Genomic DNA, 25,167 nt, shown 5'->3' with positions numbered 1-25,167 from the left:
TCATCAATCAATCCTTTCATTTATGTGATAGCCCTGGATTTAAAATGAACATTTACCACAAATTAAAGTTATCTTATATTATTAGATATATTATTATAAAACATGCTTTAGTTAAGGAGTTATTGATACTTCAAGTGCAAAATGATAATATAAAACCTTGATAAAAATGCACTTTTAAACACTAATCAATTACTGTCAAATCATAGATATAGATAGGGTTTTATCAAACCATGTTAAATCTTGCATATTCATTTAATTGATGTTTTTATTTTCTTTTTCGTCTCAGTTATTTGTTTGTTTTTGCATGGTTATATGAGTTGCATTCAACAAGTGGTAACAAAGCTATGTTCAGCTCCTCTAACAACTGACATCAGAGCTAATAGTTTCAATTAAGTTCATAAAGCATTTAATGCTCAAATAAAGAATTGATTGGTAGGGTAAGGAAGAAGTTTTGGCTTTTTACTTCCTACCTTATTAATAGTTATTTTATTGGCAAATAATTTAATACTAATAGCTAAATCCAGGTCAAGAAAAAGGATGTTTTAATAGTGTTGGCCAAAATGTCATAATAGTCTCCATGTATACTTTTCTCTTTATATTTGCTCTATAAAGGAAACGTTTTTATGTTGTTATATTGTTAATTCTTAGATAATTGACAATAATAGTTTATGTAAGGTAATATGTACTTACAAGTGATTCTAGAAACTATGAGATTCCAAGTTTTAAACAAGTGTGAGGGAAAATCATATCAAAGAATAGAGTAGATCAAGAAACCTTTTCACAAGTCAGTGGTAAAATTAGTCTAGCCTAGCTTGGTTAAGTTACATATATGTATTGATAAAGCTTTATAAATTGACAACAATTCTAATCAAGGATGCTAATTTGAAATCTTTATGGCTAGTAAAGGTGAAGGCTCATGGTTTGTTGTTTTATTTATAGTATTTGCGAGTAATTGGAGCCTACAAGTCCTTAAGGTGGTAAGAGTATTAGTCAAATTAGAGATGATTGAGTTTACAACTTAAATGTTAGGAGTAGGGACCAAGTAAGCTTAGGGTGGAAGGTAAGAAACTTGGAATAAGGTCATGTGAAATGTATTGTGAATTCATGAATAAATTAGATAGGCAAAGCTAAGTCCATAAACAATCTGAAGAAAAAGATCGGACACGTTAAACTTTTAATTGAACAAAAACAATTATAACTTTAAATTTGATCATTAGGTCATGATCAAATTTTTTTCATATGATTATACATGCTAAGTTTTATAATGAGTGGTTAGTTGTAACTAGTTTAGGTCTAGAATACCCTCAAAATAGGTATAAAAGAAGTTGTTTTTACTAATTTAATTATTTTCCTTGTTAATTTTAGGTTTTAATTAATTTTCCTATTGAGATTTGGAATTCTTTTGATTACACCAGTTTGATTACACCAGTTTTTAAACTTTATATAAATAACTGGTATATGATTTCTTTATTGGATTATTGAATTACAAACCTTTTCAAAAAATATTAGAGCTTTCTCTCTATTTTTCTATAATTTCAGGCTGTAATTTTAAGGTTTGAGGACCTTAATTTTTATTCTAACTATATGTTGTGTCAATTAGTATCATAATATATTGGTTTTTTTTATAGATGCAGATAAAAAAAATAACCCTCTCATGCTATATGGGCTCAAACGAAAAGGCTAGATGATTTAGATTAAATAATAACAATGTTAAATAACTTAAAATATCTAGTTCAACTAATGGAAGGCATAAATAGGGATCTTTAAAAAAAAAAACAATTGTCTAGAGACTTACCTCGAGACAGGCCTAACCTAGAACTATTTCTAAAGACTTTCCTAGACAATTAATTGTCTATGTGGAGGGTTTTGATAAACACAAATGTAATAAGGGTATAGAACCTTGCTAAACCAAAACAAACCACTATAACTTAAAAGACAACAAATAAATAAGTTCTAAATAAAAGTAGATATATCAACCTCTATGAAGATCTCGACATAAAAAAGTTCCTTGACTAGATCTTTAAATGTTACAGGGTTAAGCAATATATAGGTATCACAAAAGAAAAGATGATGAAACTAGTCATATTTTAGTACGACTCTAAAATAACTAGGGATTTTATAGTGTTTTCCTGTTCATGTGAATATTAAAATATATTTTATGATTTGTAACAAATAATTTATTGCCTATCATGTTTTTTTCTAGAAAATAATAAGTGGACAACATGTCGTTATCCTCCTTAATAAATAAATAAAAATAAAACAAAATCATACATGCTAGTTTGGCCTACAACTAAAGGGCTAGACAATGGGCATGGTTTTTCTTTTTCTTTTTCTTTTTTTTTTTCTTTTTTCTTATAAAAAATTTATCAAGTTCACTTACTCTTTAATTTTGACATGATTTTTAAATACTATTGTAATTCTTTATTTGAATTTTAATTTTTTTAATATATTATTATATATCAATGCCAAATACAATGAGGATACTAATAAATATCATTATGTTAAAGTATTCAAAGAAAGAAATAGGGTGATAATGTCTCTATGCAAAGAGAGATTCTTAATGGGGTTGTATAGCAAGTTGTGGTCAAAGAAATATTTTATTTACACCATAATAAACAAGATTAATGATAATGTTTATATTATCAATCTTTTAAATAATATGAGTATTTTCATAATCTTTAATATTTTTTATATTTATCTTTATTATAATAACAAGTGCTTATGTTCAAAGTTTGGTTTGATTTGAAATCTAGTCTTTTATGAATAAAGAGGCTGATGTGGAACATAAATAAGGTTAAGCATGCGAAGAAGCCTATACACACGTCAAACACGCACACATTCAAAAAATAATCATAACTTTAAATATGTTTGTTTGTTCATGATTAAGTTTATTTTAGTTGATTTTGACCAATCAAGGTCTAAAATACTCTTAAAAATAGGTGTAGATGGAAGCTAAGTAATCTTCTAAATTGTTTGTTTTTTCTGATGATCATGAGATTTATTGGCATTTTTTTTTAATTAGTTATCTTAACTTGGGATAAACGATAGCATGTATAAAGGAGATTAGGTCGACACATATCCAAATAGTATGGCTCCGTTAATTAATGTCTTAAAAGCTAAAACTTTATGGTACCTTGTATTAGTCTGAGCTACTAGATGGTCATGATAAGTTAAAATTAGCAAAAATAAAAATAATATGATTTTACTTTAGATATGTGCACCAACTATTCGGCAATGAAGCTTTCAAGGTTTAGAAAAGTAGATAGAGCTGTACAATGTAAGAGGTTTTATGCTGCAATTTTGGAAGAAACCAACATCAACTTGCCTTTTGAGGACAACTTCACATGCATGCTAGGGACTATATGATTTTACTTCCAAGACAATTACTCAAGTGTAACGAATCCATGCTATTAAACTATGATTTTATATTTAAAAATATTAATTTTTTATTTTAAATTTAATATTTTATATTTTTAAATCGTTTTAATATGCTGATGTCAAAAATAATTTTTTTTAAATAAAAAAATATTATTTTGATGCATTTCCAAGCAAAATAAAATATAATTATGGTCATACTCTAAACACCCTAAAACAATAACATTATTATACTACATACTTCACAAACATATTTGTCTTTTTTGGTTTCATATTTCATAAGTTAGTTACTTCCTCAATTAATAGTTTTATACCTAAAGTGGTTCCTTGACATCTAGTAGTGAAAATACATGCTCATGGACATTTAACTTAATTGCCACCTTTTTCTTTTCTTTTTTCATTAATAGGTTTTGAGTTCAAATATCATTTTTATAATTAAAATTTACACAAAAAAAATACTAAAAATGCTAAGATAAAATATTAAAAAATAAAAAATAAATCTGAGAGTTCTAACTTAGAGATACTAGTTGTTAATTTCACTAAAAATACTTTAAAATATAGTTATGATTTAATAAATTAATAGAAGTTATAGTTAAATGATAGCATGATGGAAATGAACTCTTCTACTTCTCTCACTACTCGCACTAACCCCTTTCAATCAATTACCTAAACATTTTAAATATTTAGACTGCAATGCACCTGCTATATTGTTTATATGAACAATAGTACAGGTGTCCTTTTTTCTTCTTTTTTTAATTTCATTATTTTTTTAATTTTTTAACAGTCAAATAGGATGTTTTTGAATTGGTCAAATTGACAAGAATTTTCTTGTGGTTTAATTTTATATATAAACTAGAAAAAAAAATCAAGTCAAAAGGTGTCTGCAACATCTCTTTAAAAATCATATTTAAATGATTTACAACTTGACCCAATATAAACCTGTCTTAGAAAACCAAAGTTACACATAATGAGTACCCTATGCCTATAAATTCACAATAATATTGATCAATCTTTTAGAGAGTTTGCAAGTTCAATCAATAACTTAAAATGAAAATCACTCAACCACACAACAGATAATAAAAATGCCTTCTTTTTTTTTCCAAGATGATTTTCTAATTAGCTTTTTGTTTGAAAATATTTTAAAATATATTCTTTTTTTATGACATTAACTTATTAAAATCATTAAAAATACTAAAAAATATTAATTCAGTCACATTAGCAATATATTTATTTAAACCATTTAAAAAACTTGTCATTGTGGCTTCTCTATCTTCAGAAACATTAAATCTAGTCATAGCTATTTGCATCTCCTTAAAATACTTATCAAAACTTTTGAACCTCTAACATAAAGATTTCAATAGATTATATACTTTCCTGTAGAAATGATTAAGGACAAACATTTTTCTCATTATTACTTTCATCTCTTTCCATGTGTTAATGCTTCTTTCTCCATTAAACCTCCTACCTGTAACAACAATAAAATAATCAATGAATTCAACTACAACTAGTTTTATCTTATTTTCCTCAAAAGATCGATGGTAATCAAATACAAATTTCATCTTTTTTTCCCAATTAAAATAAGCTTTTGGATCATTCTTTCCTTGAAATACTAGACATTTAAGTTTTATGCTTCCTAAATTTTGATCTAAACCATCATGATTATCAAAATTTTCCCTCGGTTGAAGTCTTAATTTATCCAAAATCTACCACCAAACTCTCTCATTGGTCGTGCCTCATATAAGAGATTTTAGTATTGATGGAACTCCTTTTCATGATTAAATACATCATCCTCCTTGTCATCATTGAAGTTTTCTGCTACACTTTCATCTGGAAGAGAAAATGCCTATGTGGGAAACCTTTTAACCTCATTTCTCTTATGATTATGAACATTATATCTCCTAATCATCAGAACTCAATTTATCTACCTTTCTCATCAAAGCTTTCATCATTACCTCCAACCTATCTTGTCTTTCTACAAGATTTTTCACTTTCGATTAAGTCTTTTTTATTTATGTTTTCTCTTATTTATTTATGTTTCTCTTCTTTTAGTTAATTTTATTATATCAAGGTAAAAAGGTTACATTGATAGTGTAAGAATAAATATAGTATAAACTCAACATGGACTTTAATGTTTGATACTAACATGTTTTGTATTTGTTATATTGTTCACTCTTACTACTTTACTTGTTAAATGGTTAATCTAAATTTATGTTATATAACACTTGAAACAACAAATACTTGGTATTTTCATAGCCTAATCGTATGGTATAACTGATATTTGTGCTATTATAGGAACTTGATTTGTTGTTAACATAAGTTATAACCAAGAATATCTGACAACATTTACAAGTATTAGTATTATTCAAATAAGATAACTAACGTAATCATGTTAACCATTTATAATCCGACTAAAACCTTCTTTGTGTGTGATTTCCAGTTGAGTAATAAAATGAGTTTATACTATACTTGTTTGAAGTACTATTAGTGAATCCTCTAACCTTGACATTTATTTTTATCATTGTTTAATCTTTACACTAATCTTACATTTCAAAGTCTTCTTTAATTTGTTGTTATTTATAATTTATATAGTTAACCTCTCTATGGTTCAACCTCAGTCTTACTAGGTTTTTTATTACTTCGACACCTATGCACTTGGAAGAAGACATCAATCTTTTGATAATGTCATTTACACTTAATTTAATGTCATCCCACTTATGATTCACACAATTCAATCGGGTTTTTCACTCTAATAATCTCATTATGCATTTTACCTCATGATTTCCTTACTTAGGTTCTTAAAGGTAACTTAACAACTTATCAAATAATTAATCAAAACAATATAATGAATGAAGACTCAAAAATCAAGAAAATATATGAAAATAATCAAAACAAAACTTAAGGAAAAAATTATGAATAGCAATATAAATTTGTACAAAATATAATGATAGAAAAAAAAAACACAAGATAAAAGCAATGGAGTTTATGTTGAAGAAAGAAAACTCATTAATTCAAGAAGTCAATATTCAGCTTTAAGAATTTCAAGAAAAAAATAAAATAAAGCAAAAAAGATTGATACTATCCAAATTTAAATGAAATGAGCATCAAAAAAATATTCAAGAAACTTTTGGCCAACTCTAAAACTAAAAGGCTTGGGTTCAGTTATGCCATAACTTGTCAATTCAATAATTTGTTTTTACTATAAGTTTAAATCAAGAAAGATAGAAGATGAAGATCAAGAATATAATTTTTTTTTTATGTCTTTTGCAAAATCAAGAAAGTAAGCAAGATGAATTATTTCATATATAAGGGTTGACACACACTTTGAAATAATAAAAGAAAAATAGATTATATTTTTGGAAGAAACAAGACCCTATTATCCAAAACTAGGAAGAAAGAAAATCAAGAAATAACACAAACTAAAAATTAAACGGATATAATATATAATAGTACAAGCTTTAATTCTAAATGATATGAACATGTCTGGAGATACGCTAAAATTAGATTTTAATGGTTTGCAACTTTATCCAACAAGAATTTGCCTTGAAGAACCAAAGTTACATACAATGATCACCTCCAACCTATGCCTATAAAAAAAATGAAAGAGTATTATAAAATCATAAAAAAGAAATTGATCAATCTTTTAAAAAGTTTGCAATGTCAATCAAGAACTTAAATGAATGCCCACCAACAAGTCGTTATTGAATATGAATTAAATTAATCAAGGCTTTCTCTTTATTATTTTATATCTTATTTAAGTTCACCTCGACTTATATGTCTTGAAAAATTCAATTGAAAGTTTCTTTAAACCTCTTAACCCTAAATGTTATCACCAGACCAACTCAAACCTCTAATGGTTCTCTTAGTGTTACTTGGATCGCATCAATAGGGTTTTTGTTCTGTCAATTTCATATTATTTTTTCTCAATTTTATCTTTAAAATATTTTTATTAGTAGGTTGAGTTACTTTTAGACTAGCTAAATTGACTAGGTCATATTAAGAAAACTCTCACACGGTTTAGTTTGAAGTCCGAGCTGGGCAAGAAGTAAGGTTAAGAGGTTTTTTTGTCAATTTCATCATTTTATCCTTAAATTTTTTGTTATCAATTAACTGGGTTGTCTTTCGACCAACCAAGTCGACTAGATTATATTGAAACAACTTTTACTTGGTTTAATTTTAAACTTGGGCTAAACAAGGAGTCATACCTAAAGGTTTCAAGGTTTATATGTTAAGTCGACTTTAATAACAATGTCGAATAGTTCTCTCTGACTTAGGCATTTTTTGTTACATTTAAAAAATTTGATCTGACCTATAACATAGCATTTTCTTGTAAACTAGTAATCTCTTAAAAAAAAGTAAAAAATTAAAGCTCAATTCCCTTTGAACATTATTCAAACCTTTGAAATCACAATCCGCTTATAAAAGTAAAGAGATACTTCTCAACGAGTAGTACAAAGTGTTGCTATATTATGCTTTTTATACTAAACAATTTAGGGTGAAATGCACCTTTTCACTATTCATATGAAAAGTGAAGGCTTTTTTTAATCCCTCCTTTCTTCTTCATTTTTTTTTTATTTTACCCTTGTTTTCTTTTCATTTCTTTTTATTTTTTTCTCAATTTCATCCTTCAATATTTATTTGACTTTGAATTTATCTTTCATAATTTGTTTTGGTTTGCTTTATATGAGGTTATTACAGTCTTTTACAAACATCTTGACATTTGATTTGTTCTTGATTTTATGAGTGTTTATTTTTATTATGATATAATTAATAGTTTTAAAAAAATTCTTAAACCTAGTGGAGTTCATCAATTGGATTGCAGATTTGGCGAGTTACACCGCAAAGTTTGGTTCAATCCAGTAATTCATCTTGAATTTTTTTTCTTAAAATTAAAAAAAATATATATGTTTTTTACCAATCGTTTGGATTGTCTTTAGACTCTCAAAGTCGACTAAGCTACATTGAGGCAATTTCCATATGATTTAGTTTTAAACTCAAGTCAAGCAAGCAATCAAGTTGAGAGAGATTAAGGTTGACCTATTAGGTTATGTTTAATAATAATGTCAAATAGTCTTCATATGGCCTGGAAAAAAACATTTATGCTCAAAAAAATTTTAATTTGAGTCATGACATAATGCAGCTAGTAACCTAATTTAACCTAAATTAATTAATTTTACATGAGATTTTAAAGTTGATTCGTTAAGCCTATAACCTATTTTTTTACGTTTAAGTAAAGAGTTGAGAGGTTTTAAGTTTGATTAGACTATATTTAATGATAACGTCAAATAAATATGTGGTTTGAATATTTTTTTTACATTAAAAAAATAATTTTAGCTGAGGCACGTATTTAGCCTAAATAAATAAATTTTATATAAGGGTGTTCATTTGGATATGGATAATAATATATCTAAAATCCAAACAATGATAAATTCCAGTTAGATAGATGAAAATTGTTATAAAGAAGCTTAAGTTGATTTTTTCTAAAAACAAACAAGAAGAAAAAGAAGAAAATGAAAATGAAAATGAAAAGTGCGAAAATAATACTCTTGGAGTGAGTGTGTGCGTGTATATAACATTACTAGAAAATTAAATAAAAAAAATAAAATGTGAATAGAAAATGTCTCATTAAATAATTAAAACCCGACACTTCTCTCTTTCTTTTCTTTTCTTATTTTAATTCAACCCCTAACTTCATTTCCTTAAATTTTTAATAGCCAACTCCGAGGCAGCCTCCTTTGCATGATTCCATTTCTTCTCTCTTGTTGATTAAAAATTCCATTTCTTTGAATCTTTACTTTTCACCATTTTTTAAAAACAAATTGTTTAGCTTCTGATAAATTCTTTTATTTATTTGCAGAAGGCAATGTCTGCTTTTGGCGCTACTGCGCCGACTAACACAAACCCTGATAAATCCATTGAGGTACTTTCTTTTGACTGATAGTTTAATTCGTTGTTCTTTTTAGTGCTTAATTATTCAGACTCGTTTAAGAATTAAGTCCACGTATTGTCTAATTTTAGTTTGATGACCTGAAATCATTGATTACGGGCGTTACAGCGTCCTAGCGACTCGGTTTCAGTCCAAAACCAAACTTCTCAGTCGCAATTTCTTGGGACAATCAGGTTTGTTTTCTATGAATATTTGACGAACTGTATAAAATGTGAGCGATTATGCCTATTCTCTGCATCTTTTAAAAAGAATTTGAACAGTGAAATTCAAAAACCAACCTCCAGCACTTCTGTCACAGTATCAATTCTGAAGATAAGTTAGCTACAGTGATTTTCTGAATTTAAACAAATGACCGTTGCCATGAAGACCGTACGGATTGGTAAGGTGCAGCGTTTTGGTTCGTTAGTGATGCGCGGCGTTTTGTTTGAAGGAGAGAGATTCACGGGCTGGGAACGACAATGTTTGTTCAGGCAATGTTAAGCCGATACATGCCGTTTTTTTATCTTTTACTTGGTAAAGTCAGGAATGTTCTTATTCTGTTGCTAAGCTGGAAAAATCAAGAAGAAAGTCTGCATGTTGTAACAAGCTCCTTAGAAGTACTCCTGTGATTCAGGAGATTCCAGCATCTCGTCTCTCTTTTTCTGTTATTTTCATTTTTTCTACCCTCTGAAGGAATACTTTTCCTTCCACCCAAGCTTCTTCAATGGAAAACCATGTTTGCATATATATTGTAGGTCAAAAAAATGCATCCCTTACCTGTACAGGTTGCAATGGAGTAACTAAAAGAGGTATCCCTCAAATGCAAGGCCTGCAATAATGATGCCCGCCCATTTTTTCCAGAAACTATCCACATAGGTCATGGGTGCAAGAAATATTGTCCCACCTGGAAATGGAAGGCTCTCCTTCAGGAATGGCAATCTTAATAAATAAGGGAGGATTCTAACCAAGAGTCATATGCTTAAATAATAGCAAATCAATTTGTGAAAGAGAACCCCGAGAAATCTCGAGCTTGAGTAAAACAGCTACAATACACAGATCGGTGTCGACAAGCATATACAGAAACGAGCACCACAACTAATGAGCAAGGAAATCATAATAGTTCAAGATGGGTAGTTTTCATGCTATTTACTACTTTCAGGAAAGGTACAAAAGCTGGAAAAGAGTGAGAATCTTCTTACAAATTCTCCCCAAGATATCGTTAGCCATAGATTACATTCTTCAACAATTCCAACCCTTCACAAATTGACTGGAGAGCAGCACTGCTCAAGCCAGAGTCTTGATTCCAAGAGCTACAATCGTTAGCTGATAAGAAAAGCTCTCACCATTTAGTATGCAAAGTTAAAGGGACTCAACTCATTACTCACAATCAGCCAACAGAACAAAGCCTTGTAATCACATGTTCAGAAGAGAGAGCAAGATTTCCAGCTCAATAGATGTAGGCATCGAATCTTGGCTCATAGAAACAGACCTGGCAGTTGTATGACTGAAGCGCACATCCAGCAATCCAAGACCAGACCTTCTTATCCACATCATATAGAAGACCTTTTCCTTGATTCCAAGATGTAAAGCAAATCAAGTTGTCCTGACCAACGCACTCGAATCTTTCAGCTGATAACCTCAACAGAGCTCGAAAATACTTTGGTGGCATCCTACTAATCTCCACCCATGTAATCTTAGCATGATCTAATTCCCAAATTCTCATACTCTGAAGAGTACTATAAAGGCCAATCCTTCCAACTAAAAACAGACGCTTCTGAGTGCCAGCTACCAGATATCCATCCAACAAGGACCTGGGAAATTTTGCTGGAATGTGTTCCCAGTAACCTGTGTCAAGCCTATACATCATCAAACCAAGAGGTGAAAGGGCTTCCAGGTACAGTCTGGAGTCACAATAAGCCATCTTTGAGGAGCAAAGGTTGACTGCAGGCATTATCTGGTGAAGCGACCATCTGTCAAGTTTTGAATCATACACTTCAGTAGGCAATGACTTATCCCCATAAATATCACCGGTGGCTATCACTTTGAATGAACGGTCTATTCTATCCACAACCATTATTAACTGCCTTTGCTGATTATAATGCATGCTAGGCAATGTCCTCCAAGTTTGTGTGAGCGGATTACAAACTACAGTTTTGAAAGTTAGCCCATCAAGTCCAGAAAAACAAACAAGGCCCCCTGAAGAACCAACCAACCAAAATGCCCACTGTGGCAAAAATGTGAACGGAATTCTATACCAAGCTTTCAAGGGCAAGCTGAAAACTGAGCATTGTGGGGTGTGCGGGTTCTTCCAAAATGTCAAAAGGCAAGGCCCATGAGATGGAACTTGGGAGTGAAATTTAAGGAAACTACTATCTTGGAGAATTGAATTCCATCGTTTACAAACAGAACGAAGACGGAATATCATAAATGGAGGAACCCTTACTAAAATCTCATTCAATAGATCCTCAGGCAACATAGCCCATATGTTATCCTCCATTTGAACATCAGGGTGGACAACCTTACCAAATGTAGCTATCGTTTCCTCATCTAAACCACGTGGTTTGGTTTTAATCACCTTTTGTCTCGAAGGACTAGTATTTCTCAGTCCAACGCGACCCATGGGACTCGTATTCCTTGACCCATCAATTCTAACAGGTGACACTTGCCTAGGACAACCATTATCATCATGCGCCCCATTTTTCGAGGATTGTGAACTAGATACAATAGACCCAGATTCAGATGACTCCCCAGCACTACCATCCATAGTGATGGATTCTCAAACGCAAAAAAACCTTATTGCTCCAAAAGCAATCAAAAGCCAAAACCCTAATTGAACCAATAAAAATTCCACTCCAAATGTAAGCTCTAATTCATTGCACGTGCAGCAAAAAGATCAAAACTTTCAAGTCCAAAAGATGACTTGAGGCATCAAGAAACAAAACCCACTAATCCAAACAGAATTTCAGCAATCAATTACTGCAGATTGCATTCTATATCAGATCAAAAAAACCCTAATTTACAGTCAGATCCAAAACTTGAACAAAACAAAATGATTTCAAGGTAAAGACATAGAGCAAACATCAAAGGGAGAGCATAAAAATGGAAGCTTTGTTGGTGGATTAGAAATGGATTACCTTTAGATGCAAGAATTTATGTTACTATTTTGCTGGAGAGGAACAATTTGTCAGAGCTGAGTCACGGACAAATTCTGGCATAAAGAGAAGGGAAACAACCTAACCTCAAAGAATCTCTCGGATGGCATTTGATTTATTTTGTCACTATTTTAAAAAACAAACCTTAAAAAAATAATAAGATATTTTTTTATTTAATTGGGTAAACATGTGTGTATCTAGTTTTGGTGCCCTGAGTAATGCTTGTTTATACCTTCACTGATTTTTCTAATATCGATAAAAAGTTACAATATTTATAATTACATCTTTAAAAAAAAACTGTTGTTTTTAATTATATTTTAATTAAAACTTTATTATTTTTCCAATATTTTTTTTATTTGTGTTATTTTATTAATTATTTTTGTAAAACAGTTCTAATTAAAAAGAAATCAATATTTCAACTATTTCTCGGTGGATTTAAATAATAAAGGAGTACATATAGCTCTTATTTGCAGATAAAATACATTTCTAGATATTGGAAGGTCTACCGAAGACGTGCCCTTCAAGCTCAAGTCTTTTGACCTCCTCATTAATCAATGGTCAAAGTAAAGATGGAGAGGGAAAATGAAAACCAACCAAGAAGTTTTCGAAATATAAAAATTCATTTTCCAACGTGACAAATTTATAAAAAATGAATTTTTATATTTTGAAAACATAAAATACAATGAAATATATATATCTATATATATTTTAAATTATTTTCAACCAAATTTTTTTCTTTCCATTTTATTAAGAGATATTAACGAAAAGCAATACATGAGGATATATGACACATGATTGAGGGTTGAGGAGAGAAGGGGAATGTCCAAAATGCAATCTTTTTTTTGTTTTTTGTTTTTTTTTTTATTAACATGAGTGTTCGGATCAGCTTGCGTGTATCACAACTAATCTCACGGCCCACTGAACATCCTGCAAGCCTAGTGAACAGGTAAGGCACCGCAAAAGTGATAGGCATACCAGACAGAGAGGATCTAGTAAAGATATGAAGAAAACAGCTCGTCAGCCCCACTCCCACTAGGAGCAATTTTTTTTTTTTAGATTAACGTAGATGTCCGGGCCAGTTTGCACGCACCACGACTAATCCCACGGGCCTTAAAGTTAATGACCATGTAAGCCTCCAGTGGTCATTATATGAGCAACTAAGGACTCGAATCTAAGACTACAGAAAAAACAAACCTTTTAATTCTAAATGTTTATCACTTGATCACCATCTAAATGGTTAACTGGGAGCAATCTTGATGATTAAAGGTTGAGGAGAGAAGGGGAGTGTCCAAAATGCAATCTTGGTGGGCATAAAAGATGGCCAAGAAAAGGTAAAACGCTGGAAAGAAAGATATAAATATCAAATTATAAGACAAGTGGAGCCCTTAGTGAAAAGAAATGAGAAACATTCAATAGCAATCATCATGAAAATGTTACCATTTTCTCGTCCCACTTGTTCAATTTCCAATGCCCTTTTTGTTTTTGTGGGTATGAGCATGTGTGTTTGTTTAAAGTTCTGTTTATTTATCATAAAATAAATTTTAAAAAAATAAATTTTAAAAAAATAAATTATTTTTAAATAATTAATAATATAATAAAAAATAAATTAAAAATACTTTCTAATATTTGGTTATATCATAGAAAATAAAATGAAAAACAACTTATTAATATTTTATTTTTTTCAAGTTTATTAAAATAATGAGAAATAAATTTTATAAATTAAAAAATTGAATGAGAATGAAATTGAAAAAAATATAATTTTATGTATTATCTCAAATAAAATAAATAATAATCAAAATAATAGACATTAAATCTAAAAAATAAAAAAATCAAGAGATAAAAAAATTAAAATAATAATAATTACTATTTCATAAATTATTTCAAATAAAAAAAGTAATAATCGAAAGAATAAGGATTAAATTTGATAAATAAAAAATTTTAATTAAAAATAAAAATAAATAAATAAGAATTATAAAAATAAGAATAAAAGTTAATATAAAAATTATAATTGCAAATAAGATGATATTTTTTAATTTATCATAACTTTTTAAAAGTGTTTTTCATTTAAAATTAAAAAAATATATTTTTTAAAATTAAGTTAAATTTTTTAATTAGAAAATATTTTTTATTAACTAATTTTTTTAATAATAAACAAACATAAAAAAATTTTAAAATCATTTTCTATAAATTTGGTAGTGTACAATGATTGATAGCCACTGGAATTTCTGGTCTCCATGGAAATTGATGAATGTCTCATCTCACTGCAACTTGGAAAACCATGCATTGCACGTGGAATGTACTTAAGTTTCCTTTATTTACAGAGACTAATGAGATCTATCTCCATTCATATTATTTTTTTTTTCCTTGCAAAGTTTTCGAGCTTGAACCAATAAATACTACAATACTATTTATTATATTTGCTGCTTGTGTTTCTGTTTTTGTCATGGATCAACAATATTTTTTTAATGTGAAAAAATTGATGGGTTACAAAATTCAAGTATTAAGTTATTGATTAAAATGATAATTTAAATAATATAAATAAATAAAAACAATAAATAAATTAATAGAAAAAATTACACTCGAGTGGATTATTAAACAATTTAATGCTAATCTAACTAGAAAAAAAACCTAGAAAAAAATTTCAATTAAAAAAATATAATATATCAGCTTAAAAAAATTAGGGGAGGTTGAAACTAAGCATTTTAAGTGAATCTCTTAAAAGTAGTCTAATCTAAAAAACTTGTAATTAGTAAATTATGGACTCGAGTTCAATTAAAAAATGTAATATTATTTAATTTAATTTTGAATGATTGAATTGTTAAAATCAATAAAAAAAACTTGCAAAGGAAAAGGAACAACAAAAAAAAATATGACTAAAATTTCATAGGAAAAAACCAATGAGGATGAAATTTGAAAAAAAAATATCTCAAACAAAAAAATTACACTTGAAAGAATTATGACCAAACTTGAAAGATTAAAATATTATGGCGGTGAAATTAAAAATTATTTATAATAGTATAGATTATTTATAGATTAAAAAATAATAAGGGTGAAATAGAAAAAATAATATTAAGAGTTAACTCAATAGAATCAAACCGAATAAAAAAAGTAAACAAGGATTAAAAAAGAGAATTAAATAAAAAATAAAATAAAATTTGTAAAAGAGGATAAAAATAAGAAAATATCAATTTAGAGAAAGAGAAAAAAAAAACAGGGCAAATTCAACAAATCTCTGAACCAGTCTAATATTTAAAAGTCACATTTCATGAAAAAAATTTACTCAAATTCAATAAAAAAAAATATAATTCTCAAACAATTTAATTTGACAACAAAAAAGAAGAAGGGTGTAATTTAATGAAAAAACAATGCAAAACAAAGTAATAAAAATTAAAAGAATTATGACTAAATTTGACATAAAAGTTAAATAAAATTAAATATTCATGAAAAAATAAAATAAAATAAAATATTTAGGGAAAATCAATAATTGTTTATGAATGGGATTGTCAAAAACAAATCCATTAAGAAAATGATTAAGAAAATAGCAATTAAAAGAATTATAATTAAAATTAATATAAAAATTAAATGAAAATAAATGCTTAGGATGTGATTATAAAAAAAACAAATCAATCAAGAAAATGATTTCAAAAAATAAATAACAATTCAAAAAATAAAGATCAAATTTGAAAACAAATTAAAATAATCAAATGACGAGGGATTGAACTGAAAATAAAATCTAATGAAAATAATTAATATAAATAAAAAAATTATAAATAAGAGAAGAAAGATTGAATCTAATATGATTTTTTGCACGACTGACTAATACGTAAGCTGAGAAATTAAGAGAAAAAAATAAAGAAAAATAAAAATAATTTTAAGTTGAAACCATGTCAAACCACCATATATATATATATACATGCAACTCAAAAAGAAAAATGATACCAAGATGAATCAAATGACATAGCAAAACCATGATTACAATTATTGGGTCTAATTGCACATGATATTGAAAAGTGACGAAGTAGTGAAAGGTACATATCAACAATTTTTTTATTTTTTTTATTTGAACAAAACTAAAAATATAATTATGACTAAACAACAATAACAAACAAACTAAAAATTTTGAATGATAAAGGTAACATAGTAAATCTATTCTTCTATTAAATATGAAAAATTCAAAAAACTTGTTGTGTAGAAGACATTTAATCATTTTATTTAAATATTAAATAAATAACTTACTATACATTAAAATATACAATGATAAAAATAACTCCACATAACCTTTAAAAGAGATTTATGTTATAATTAAAAGATCAATCTATTACTAAAAAGATTCATGAATAATCTTATTATGTTTTAAAAAATACAAAGATAGAAATAACCTCACATAACCCTTAAAAGAGATTTATGTTATAATTAAAAGATTAATCTATTCCTAGAGCTAAGTTAAAAGATTAAGCGATCAAGAGTCTATATAGTAATAACATTGTTGTAATGTGTAGTAAATTATGTTTTGGGACACAATAATATTGTTCGAAATTATTATTTTTAATAATTATTTTGTACTTTATCTAATTAAATCAAATCATCATATACCACTTGATAAGTCATAATAACATGATTTTAATTTTCAAATATTATTTATATTTCTTCAATTCACTTGAATTATATGTAATTGTTATCCATACATGTGGCTCAATTTAATTAAATAGAATACGAAAGGGGATGGGTGAGTACTCTTAGAATATAAAACCTTTTTTCATCAGAACCTCTCTTCAGCAACCAAAAAAAGAATTATTTATATTAAATTTGTAGTCAATTTTTGAAAATTATGGCATAATCTTGACTAGTTATTTATTCATTCTATAAAAAGGATACAATTGAGTTATTGAATTGAGTGGAGTAAATTATAAATTAGTATTTCTAATTTTGTAAAATAAATTAAATAGTTACCTAGTTTTAAAAACTAACCAACTAGTTTTTTATATCTATTTGTGACTTCATTTTTTTCTTCCATTTCATGTTATTTTTTAATTTATTTTATTTAAAAAACATAGATAATATGGGAAGATTGATGAGAGTAAATAAAAACAATAAACTTCGAAGGATTATATAAATCATTTCACAAAAGTAGAAGGACTTGTTTATAATTTACTCGAACGCACATGGAAAAGGAGAAAAATGGCATTGACTGCGTTGTACCAATTACGGTACAGAGGAAAATGATTGATCACTGCTCACCACAGAGTCACCAACCAGAGATTGTCAAAAAATATATAAAAAAGAGAAGGAAATATGAGCGTGGGACTAATAAATATGTACTTGATGAATTATACCAATCCTACTTTATAAGGCAGTGCTAGCTGCAGCCTTGAAGAAAAAAAATTGAGGTGTAGGGGAATTATTTGATATTTTTGTTAAAATTGGTAATGAGTTGAGGTAATTCGTACGAGTAGTTTACCGAGTTAATCATAAAAATTTTTAATTTAATTTTTTATATAATTTGAATTTAAAATTAAATTATAAGAGAGTTATATTAATATTAGTTTGTTGACAGATAAATCATGAAAATATAGTTTTGAAATCCTGCCTAGTTAGACAATCTTGAACTCGGTTGACTCGGGGTTGAAACTAGGCTGGGTTGAAGAAAAAATAGGGAAGGAAAAACTCAATGTGACCCTACTAACTTGGTGGGTTGACCCGACAAGATTTTGTTGAGAACCAGTTGACTTTTGTTTTCTCGTTAAAAAGACATCATTTTAATTTTTTTAAAAAATTGACTTGGCTGACCTAGTGACCTGGTCAAAACTCAGAACCCGAGTCTTAAAACTATACTTGAGATAACCCAGATAACCAGTAAAAAATATAATTTGACTTTAAAAAAAAATCAAGATTATTTTTTTAATATATAAAAAATATACTAGATTAACCTGAGTTTTGCATTATAACCTATCATATCCATGATCTAATCGGATTAACCTGAGTTTTATAGCATAACCCGTTATATCCATGATTTACTTCTTTCGATTTAAGAACTTTGTTTTTAAAAATTATTTTAAATTAATTATACAATAATAAAAATAAATATTCATAAAATTAAAAATAAATTAGACACAAACTAAATATCTATGTATTTGTTTGAAATTGCAATAACCTCATAAAAAATAAATTAAAATTATTTATGAAAACTAATTTAAAATCAAGTAAATATTAAAAAAATAAACATAATAACGAAAAAATATCAATCCATTTCATTGTTCAAATTAACAATAAAAAAACTAAGTCAGAACTTTTTTAGAAGTATTAATATGCGTTCATGTTTGGTGATGATCATTAAGACAGCAGTCCAGTCCCAGTCCTCCTCTCCATTTTTAATGCCGAAAGCTTACTTATTTAACCATAGAAAATGAAGTATGAAAGCATCTTGAAACTTATCTTTAAGGCTTATGTATCTCCATTTTGCACCCTAAAAATTTAACTACATTTTGTAAACTGCTGGAGGCAATACTGAATAATGTGTGAAAGTAATAAATAAATAAATAAAATTATACAAGTTGACAAACAACATCTAATTGAATGGAATAAAAACTCTTTTTTAATTTTAATTTATATATAAATAAAATTAAAATATCATTACAGCTACAATATATATATATATTTGTTTGTACGGTAAGATAATGTTTTTAAGAAATACTAAATTTTTTTATATTAATTTAGATAGCTATAATATATTAATATAATATATATATATATATATTATATTAATATATTATAGCTATCTAAATTAATATAAAAAAATTTATTATTTCTTAAAAACATTATCTTACCGTACAAACAAATACCGCGGAGACACCAAAACATCATCTCTTCTCCGCTCCTTTCCAAACCCCACAAGGACACGTGTCTGTCGAAATTCAACATCACCCTCCCTCATGGTCGCACTATCTCTCCTCCCCGTCGTCTCCCGTTTAAACTTTTGTGACGCAATAAAAAATCACAATCACACGTGCTTCCCTTCCTTTTCCTCGCCGGAATTTCCTCCCTTTCCTTTCCGTCCTTTCATATCTCCATCCAAACAGTCCCTTAACTTAACTTTTCAAATCAGATTTGATCTCTTTCACAGTTTCCTACTGAATCTAACAGTAACAGGATAATTGCTATTTTTGATGGGGGCGGTCACATCCACGATGGCGGCGAAGTTTGCGTTTTTTCCTCCGAGCCCTCCGTCTTACGAGCTGGAGGAGGAGGAGGACGAGGACGAGGAGGCGGAGGGCGGTGCGAAGAAGTTAAGGATGGCGGCGGCGGCGGGTGCACATAATAGTAATAGAGAATACGTTGACGTGTTGAAATTGGAAACGAAGAGAGGAAATCATGTGGTGGCGGTGTATTTTAAGAACCCTGCGGCTTCATTGACAGTGCTTTACTCGCATGGAAATGCAGCTGATCTGGGGCAGATGTATGATTTGTTTTGTGAGCTCAGTTTGCATCTCCGTGTTAACTTGATGGGGTCAGTTCCGCTACTTAAGAGAGAAACTCTTACTTGGAAAAAAGGGGTTTTTCTTTCTTTGAAATGTTAGTGTTAATGTTGTTGTTGTGTGTTTATGCAGATATGATTATAGTGGGTATGGACAGTCAACTGGAAAGGTATGAGACTGTTTTTTTCTTTTCTAATTTTAGTTGGTATTGATTTCTTTGGTTGCTGAGAAAATACGGGGAGAAGATATTTTTTTTTTTTTGGGAATGGTTTGGTAGCTGAGAATAGGAGAGGAAATAGGGTGAGAATGAAATTTTGGAATTTATTTTTATTTTTATTTTTTCTTGGTAGGAACTGATTTGTTTGGTTGCTGAGAAAATTTTGGGTAAAAAGGAAAGATATTTCTTTTCTTTTCTTTTTAATGGGATTTTCTTGACAGATGAAGTAAAGAGAGGAAATGGGAACGGAAATAGGCAAATGAAATTTGTGAATTTTATGTGTGTACTTGAAATTTGGCTTGAGGAGTAGAACAAGTCATAAACCATGTATATAGTAAACCAAGTGATTTTATCATGTGTGTTAGACTCATAGTTTCCTCTTTATTGGGTAACAATTAATGGACGGCCAAGATGAGATCGGATTTAGTTGTAAAATTTTGTTACTGTTTCTTGAAGTTGAATCTCGCCTTGGATTAATTGGTAAAAGTTTTTAGCTTGGCACTCTTTTGAAGATGGTTCTAACTGTTTGTTGTGTCATTGTTCTCTTTGGACAGCCAACTGAGCAGAATACATATGTTGACATAGAAGCTGCTTATAGGTGTCTTGAAGAGAAATATGGGGTCAAAGAAGAAGATGTTATCTTATACGGGCAATCAGTTGGAAGTGGACCCACTTTAGATTTGGCAACACGGTTACCAAAATTGAGGGCTGTGGTTCTTCACAGTCCAATTGCATCCGGCCTTCGTGTAATCTATCCAGTGAAGAGAACATACTGGTTCGACATATACAAGGTCCTTTTCATCTCTGAATGCTCATCTGCAGAGCTTTGGTCTTAAATATTTTCACCACTCAAGCTAACTGCATTTTAATGGTTGTTTGCTTTTTGTGGTGCAGAACATTGATAAAATACCTTTCATCAGTTGTCCAGTACTGGTGATTCATGTGAGTGTTTCTTTCTTTTGAAAATGATGGTTGATGTTTTTTCTTATGTTTTTGAAATTATAGCTTGCTAGGATAATGTTTCTTCACACCATCATCCTCCCCAACATGGCCACAGAGGCCAGGGAAAGTCGTCTGTGCAAAGAAACATGAAGCATAAAGACCCCACTACAGTTTCTTATAGGATAAGAGGTGCACTATTGCCATGACCTTTGATAATAGACAGTATCAGATGCGTGGTTTGCCAACTCAATACAGAAAGTGTATAAAAGGAATAACCTGGAGATGCATCATTAAGTGAATTATGTGCAATAACTCCCTGTTTACATGGAAATCTCGTATTTGCTTATTCTTGATTACACTTTGGAAAATTGAGTTGCCAAGATGTCCCTATGATGCAGTTATGAGTTTGAACTTGGGATCAGAATTGTGGGCTATTTTTCTGATTGCTGCACTTCGTGCAACATGTGCTGTGTGCTTTCAGCTTGTTTTATATTTTCTTTGAAATGATTGGGATTTGAATATCCTGAAATTTACTATACCTATAGCTGAGATTAAGTTCGAACAGAAGGATCCATGGAGCTGAATATGGTTTAGAAATAGGGCCAGGTAGAATTCATTTCAATTTAACAAGATTCACCATCCATTAAAAGTTTTTGAGTTTTCTTGGCAAAAGTTCAAGAGCTTATGAGAGAATGAAAGAAACTGCAAGAGATAATTGAGGAGATGAATTTCATCATACTCTAGGTCTAAATTTCTCCACAAATCATCCTAAATTTTTACTAATAATCACAGATTATCTATACATGGTTTTTAAAGTTAGATTTTTCAGAATGGAATCGTCATGTTTTGTATCAGATATTGCACCCTGTTTTTCATTACCTGGAGAGTGCTTTGACACCAAAGGAAAATAAATATGATTAAAAAGAGGACTAGGAATACTGAAATGAAGGCCGGAAAAAAGTTGAAGGAAATGCCAAGAGAAAAGAATCAGTTGAATGTCTGAAGACGGATAAAGGTGAGAGAGTCTTCTGGAAGGTCCAAAAAACTTGAGGATGATCAATTGAATGAATCCAGGGAGATGCTGCTGTTTGCATAGTGAATAGAATACATTCGAGGATAAGAAAACATTAAGTTAATACTGCAGACCTTACACTTTTTTTTAAACTGAGCAGACTATAAACATGAAACGCGTATGTTGTACTGTATGAACAAGGCCGCACTTAATATTTTGCTGTACTGTTTAATTGGTTATATGTCTTATGAGATAAATGCACACATTAGTTCTATAGTTGACTGATACTGTCCACCGTGATAAACAGAGCTCGCCTCTTTCTTTGAGAGCTGAGACTGAAGGGTGTTATACTGTATAAAATGCCAATTTTAGTAGCATGCAACATTGGCTAAGTTTTTTCAAGTTTACACTCTTATGATCCACCGAAATCCTTTGTGATTTCTGTCTCTTGCAGGGAACTGCTGATGATGTTGTGGATTGGTCCCACGGTAAGCAGCTTTGGGAGTGTTGTAAAGAGAAGTACGAACCGTTATGGGTGAAGGGAGGGAATCATTGTGACTTGGAGCTTTACCCGCAATACATAAAGCATCTCAAGAAGTTCATATCAGCCATTGAGAAATCATCACGTCTGAGAAATGTATCTGGGTCCATTGTGGAACAAACAGAGGATCCTCGAAAGAGCACAGATTTTAGGGAGGTTGCCAGATCTAGTATAGATCAGAGAGAGACGTCTAGACTAAGTGCTGATAAAAAAGAAAAGCCTAGGCTAAGCACAGACCGCAGAGAGAAGTCAAGGTCCAGCACTGATAGGAGAGAGAGATCAAGAAAAAGTGTGGATCACCCTGAGAGAGAGAGCAATGGTTCAGACCAGCATGAGAAAGCTAGGAACAGCATTGATCGGTAAGCTGGCTATGGGTTCCTTTTCCTCATGTAATTCATGATTTTTGTTTTTCACTCTTCCTTGTGCCCAACATGGTGCACACGTGCAATTCTGGTTTTCTTCATTCTTGATTGAATGCTTGTGGCAGCTTTGGGGACATGATAAGATCTGTTGGATTGTGCAATATCGATTGCTTCAAGCCCACGGGGACAGCCATCTGAAGAAGAAAAAATGTCAATATACATTCTGAGGTTATATTTTACTTCAATTATTTAATTGGTTGATGGGGTTGTTTTGGTGATAGTCAAAATGTCCACATAAAAATAGGAATAATTTAACCTGATAATTTTTTTTTCCACTACAATTTATCTCCAATTTCACAAGCATCCCTCTGGTCTCTCCCCCCCGCCCACAACCCCTATAGGATGCATTTCAATCTACCTTAGAGTTTTGATGAACTGTGTGCAGAAACTGGTCTAATCATGCTACAATTAGTATTGCATAGCTTTTCTTCTTAAGATTGTTTTTCAATACAATATTTCCATATGATCCCATTGAGAGATGTTGGTATCTGCCCCGGGAATTCGAACTTTGACCGAACACATGGAGGAGGCGATTGTCATCGTTAGAGATAATCTACTATCGTTGCCCTGTAAATTTCTGGATATGGTAAGTATATTCACAATTGTAAATTGGCAGAAAATTTATTCTTTCAAGAATGTCATGATAGTGCCTTAAAAATTACGAAGGATGCAAAGGGAGATCTGAGTTTTTGAAATCAAAATGGGCTTGTATTTTTTTTTCCTCTAATTATCTTTTCCTTTTGCGGTCAATTGCTGCGCCCATTTATCACCACCTCATTGTGGTTTCATTCTCGTGTTCTTTTGTTGCTATTTCCTCATTAACAGTGCTTTCACTAAGTTTCAGTGTCTTAGTAAAATTAAATTGAGGAATTACTGCTCAGGATCTTCCCAGCAATAATAATTGGGAAAGTACTAATTGATGAACAGAGCCATCATGCTATCTCAGCCCAGTCACGTTCCTTCAGATTAGCAAATTCAAAACATTTCCTTAGCATGGAAGTTGCATATCTAAGAACAAAAAGAAAAAAGAAAAAGAGAGTTTACGTTCGCTTTTAAGTATTTAGTACTACTTTAAAAAGCTATATCACAACTATTTGGATGTGTTATTTTTATAAGCTATAATTTATAACTTTTTAAAAGTTAATTTTTTCAAATAGATTTGAGCATGTTTGATATTGTAGTAGCTTTTATGATTATTATTTGAAAAAAGTTGTTTTATATTAAATATTTTTAGTTAAAGTTGATTTGATATTTATATATGTTTAATTAAAACTTTAGTTAAAATTGAGGTTAAATAAAAAATAGTTTAATGTGTTTGGTTATATATATATATATATATATGTATGTATGTATATGGTTTTAAATTTAAATATTTTATATTTAACTATTACTATTACATCACGAAATAAATAATATTTTATATATAATATTTTTTATTGTTATATTAAATTATCTACAATTTCATTATGTTAAAAAATTTATCCAACGAGAACTAGGGGTGTTCAAGGTCCGGTCCGGTTCGGTTTAGGCTAAAAATCTCAACTGAATCGGAAAATGGACCGAACCGAACCAAAAACCGGTTTAAATTGAACCGGTTTGGTTCGATCAAGTTTGATTTTTGGGGGTTGAAATTGAAAAATCTAATCACATCGGCCAGCACACAAAAAAAAGGTGAAAAGAAGAAAATTTATGAACAAATTATTTACTATATTCTCTCAAGATCCCTGCTATAATATGCAAAGCAAATTTGTTGAGCAAGAAAATTATGCAAGTTGTGCGAGATTATTAGTGTTAGTGGTAGGCAATGAATGCATCAACCTTTTCAAAAATGCAATCGTGATTAGCGTGGATGAACGAGGGAGAACACTTCTAATATTAAAGCGTCGTCCACTTCCAATAACTGTACAAGAAAAGTGGGTGGATTATACACGATTCATCTTAGCTTTTATTGTGTAGATTATACACTTGAGATGATGAAGTAAAATAAATGGAAGAAAAAATTGTAAAAGAAATACAAAAGGCATTTAAGAATCAAAATGAAAAATAAACACTTAAACCAGGGGGCGGAGATGGCAACCAATGAGTGAGATGGAATGAGATGGCTGCTGTTT

At 29.7% G+C, this 25,167-nt stretch overlaps 2 protein-coding genes across 3 annotated transcripts; one reads left to right on the top strand and one right to left on the bottom strand.

The window, feature by feature from the left end:
* Positions 1-9,770: 9,770 nt before the first annotated feature.
* Positions 9,771-12,586, bottom strand: LOC105107253 (F-box/kelch-repeat protein At5g15710-like). 2 transcript variants are annotated; one of them, XR_838837.1, is made up of 2 exons: positions 10,498-12,586; positions 9,771-10,202 (listed from the first exon to the last, which is right to left on the bottom strand). XR_838837.1 is itself a non-coding variant. In XM_011001108.1 (1 exon), the coding sequence occupies exon 1, from the start codon at positions 12,060-12,062 to the stop codon at positions 10,746-10,748; it is 1,317 nt and encodes a 438-aa protein (XP_010999410.1). In that variant the 5' UTR covers positions 12,063-12,586; the 3' UTR covers positions 10,354-10,745. The 2 variants fall into 2 exon arrangements, 1 of the variants encoding a protein (XP_010999410.1); XM_011001108.1 differs by lacking the exon at positions 9,771-10,202 and having other exon boundaries at positions 10,354-12,586.
* A 6,768-nt stretch (positions 12,587-19,354) lies between these two features.
* Positions 19,355-23,848, top strand: LOC105107252 (alpha/beta hydrolase domain-containing protein 17C-like). Its single transcript, XM_011001107.1, has 6 exons — positions 19,355-19,954; positions 20,055-20,091; positions 20,694-20,930; positions 21,034-21,081; positions 22,548-22,993; positions 23,122-23,848. Exons 1-6 carry the CDS (start codon positions 19,614-19,616, stop codon positions 23,192-23,194), a joined length of 1,182 nt encoding a protein of 393 aa, XP_010999409.1. The 5' UTR covers positions 19,355-19,613; the 3' UTR covers positions 23,195-23,848.
* Positions 23,849-25,167: the final 1,319 nt, after the last annotated feature.

This window comes from Populus euphratica, unplaced genomic scaffold, assembly GCF_000495115.2.
Source record: "Populus euphratica unplaced genomic scaffold, PopEup_1.0 scaffold200.1, whole genome shotgun sequence".
Lineage (NCBI taxonomy): Eukaryota > Viridiplantae > Streptophyta > Magnoliopsida > Malpighiales > Salicaceae > Populus > Populus euphratica.
The sequence above is the reverse complement of the archived record's forward strand: the minus strand, read 5'-3'. Positions and strand labels throughout refer to the sequence as shown.

Bases quoted from the DNA above. Each gene is read 5' to 3' on its own strand.
- LOC105107253 (XM_011001108.1), bottom strand. From the start codon at position 12,062: ATGGATGGTAGTGCTGGGGAGTCATCTGAATCTGGGTCTATTGTATCT.
- LOC105107252 (XM_011001107.1), top strand. From the start codon at position 19,614: ATGGGGGCGGTCACATCCACGATGGCGGCGAAGTTTGCGTTTTTTCCT. The intron at 20,092-20,693 runs GTATGAGACTGT...CTCTTTGGACAG, and splicing joins ATGGACAGTCAACTGGAAAG to CCAACTGAGCAGAATACATA. The intron at 21,082-22,547 runs GTGAGTGTTTCT...TGTCTCTTGCAG, and splicing joins GTCCAGTACTGGTGATTCAT to GGAACTGCTGATGATGTTGT.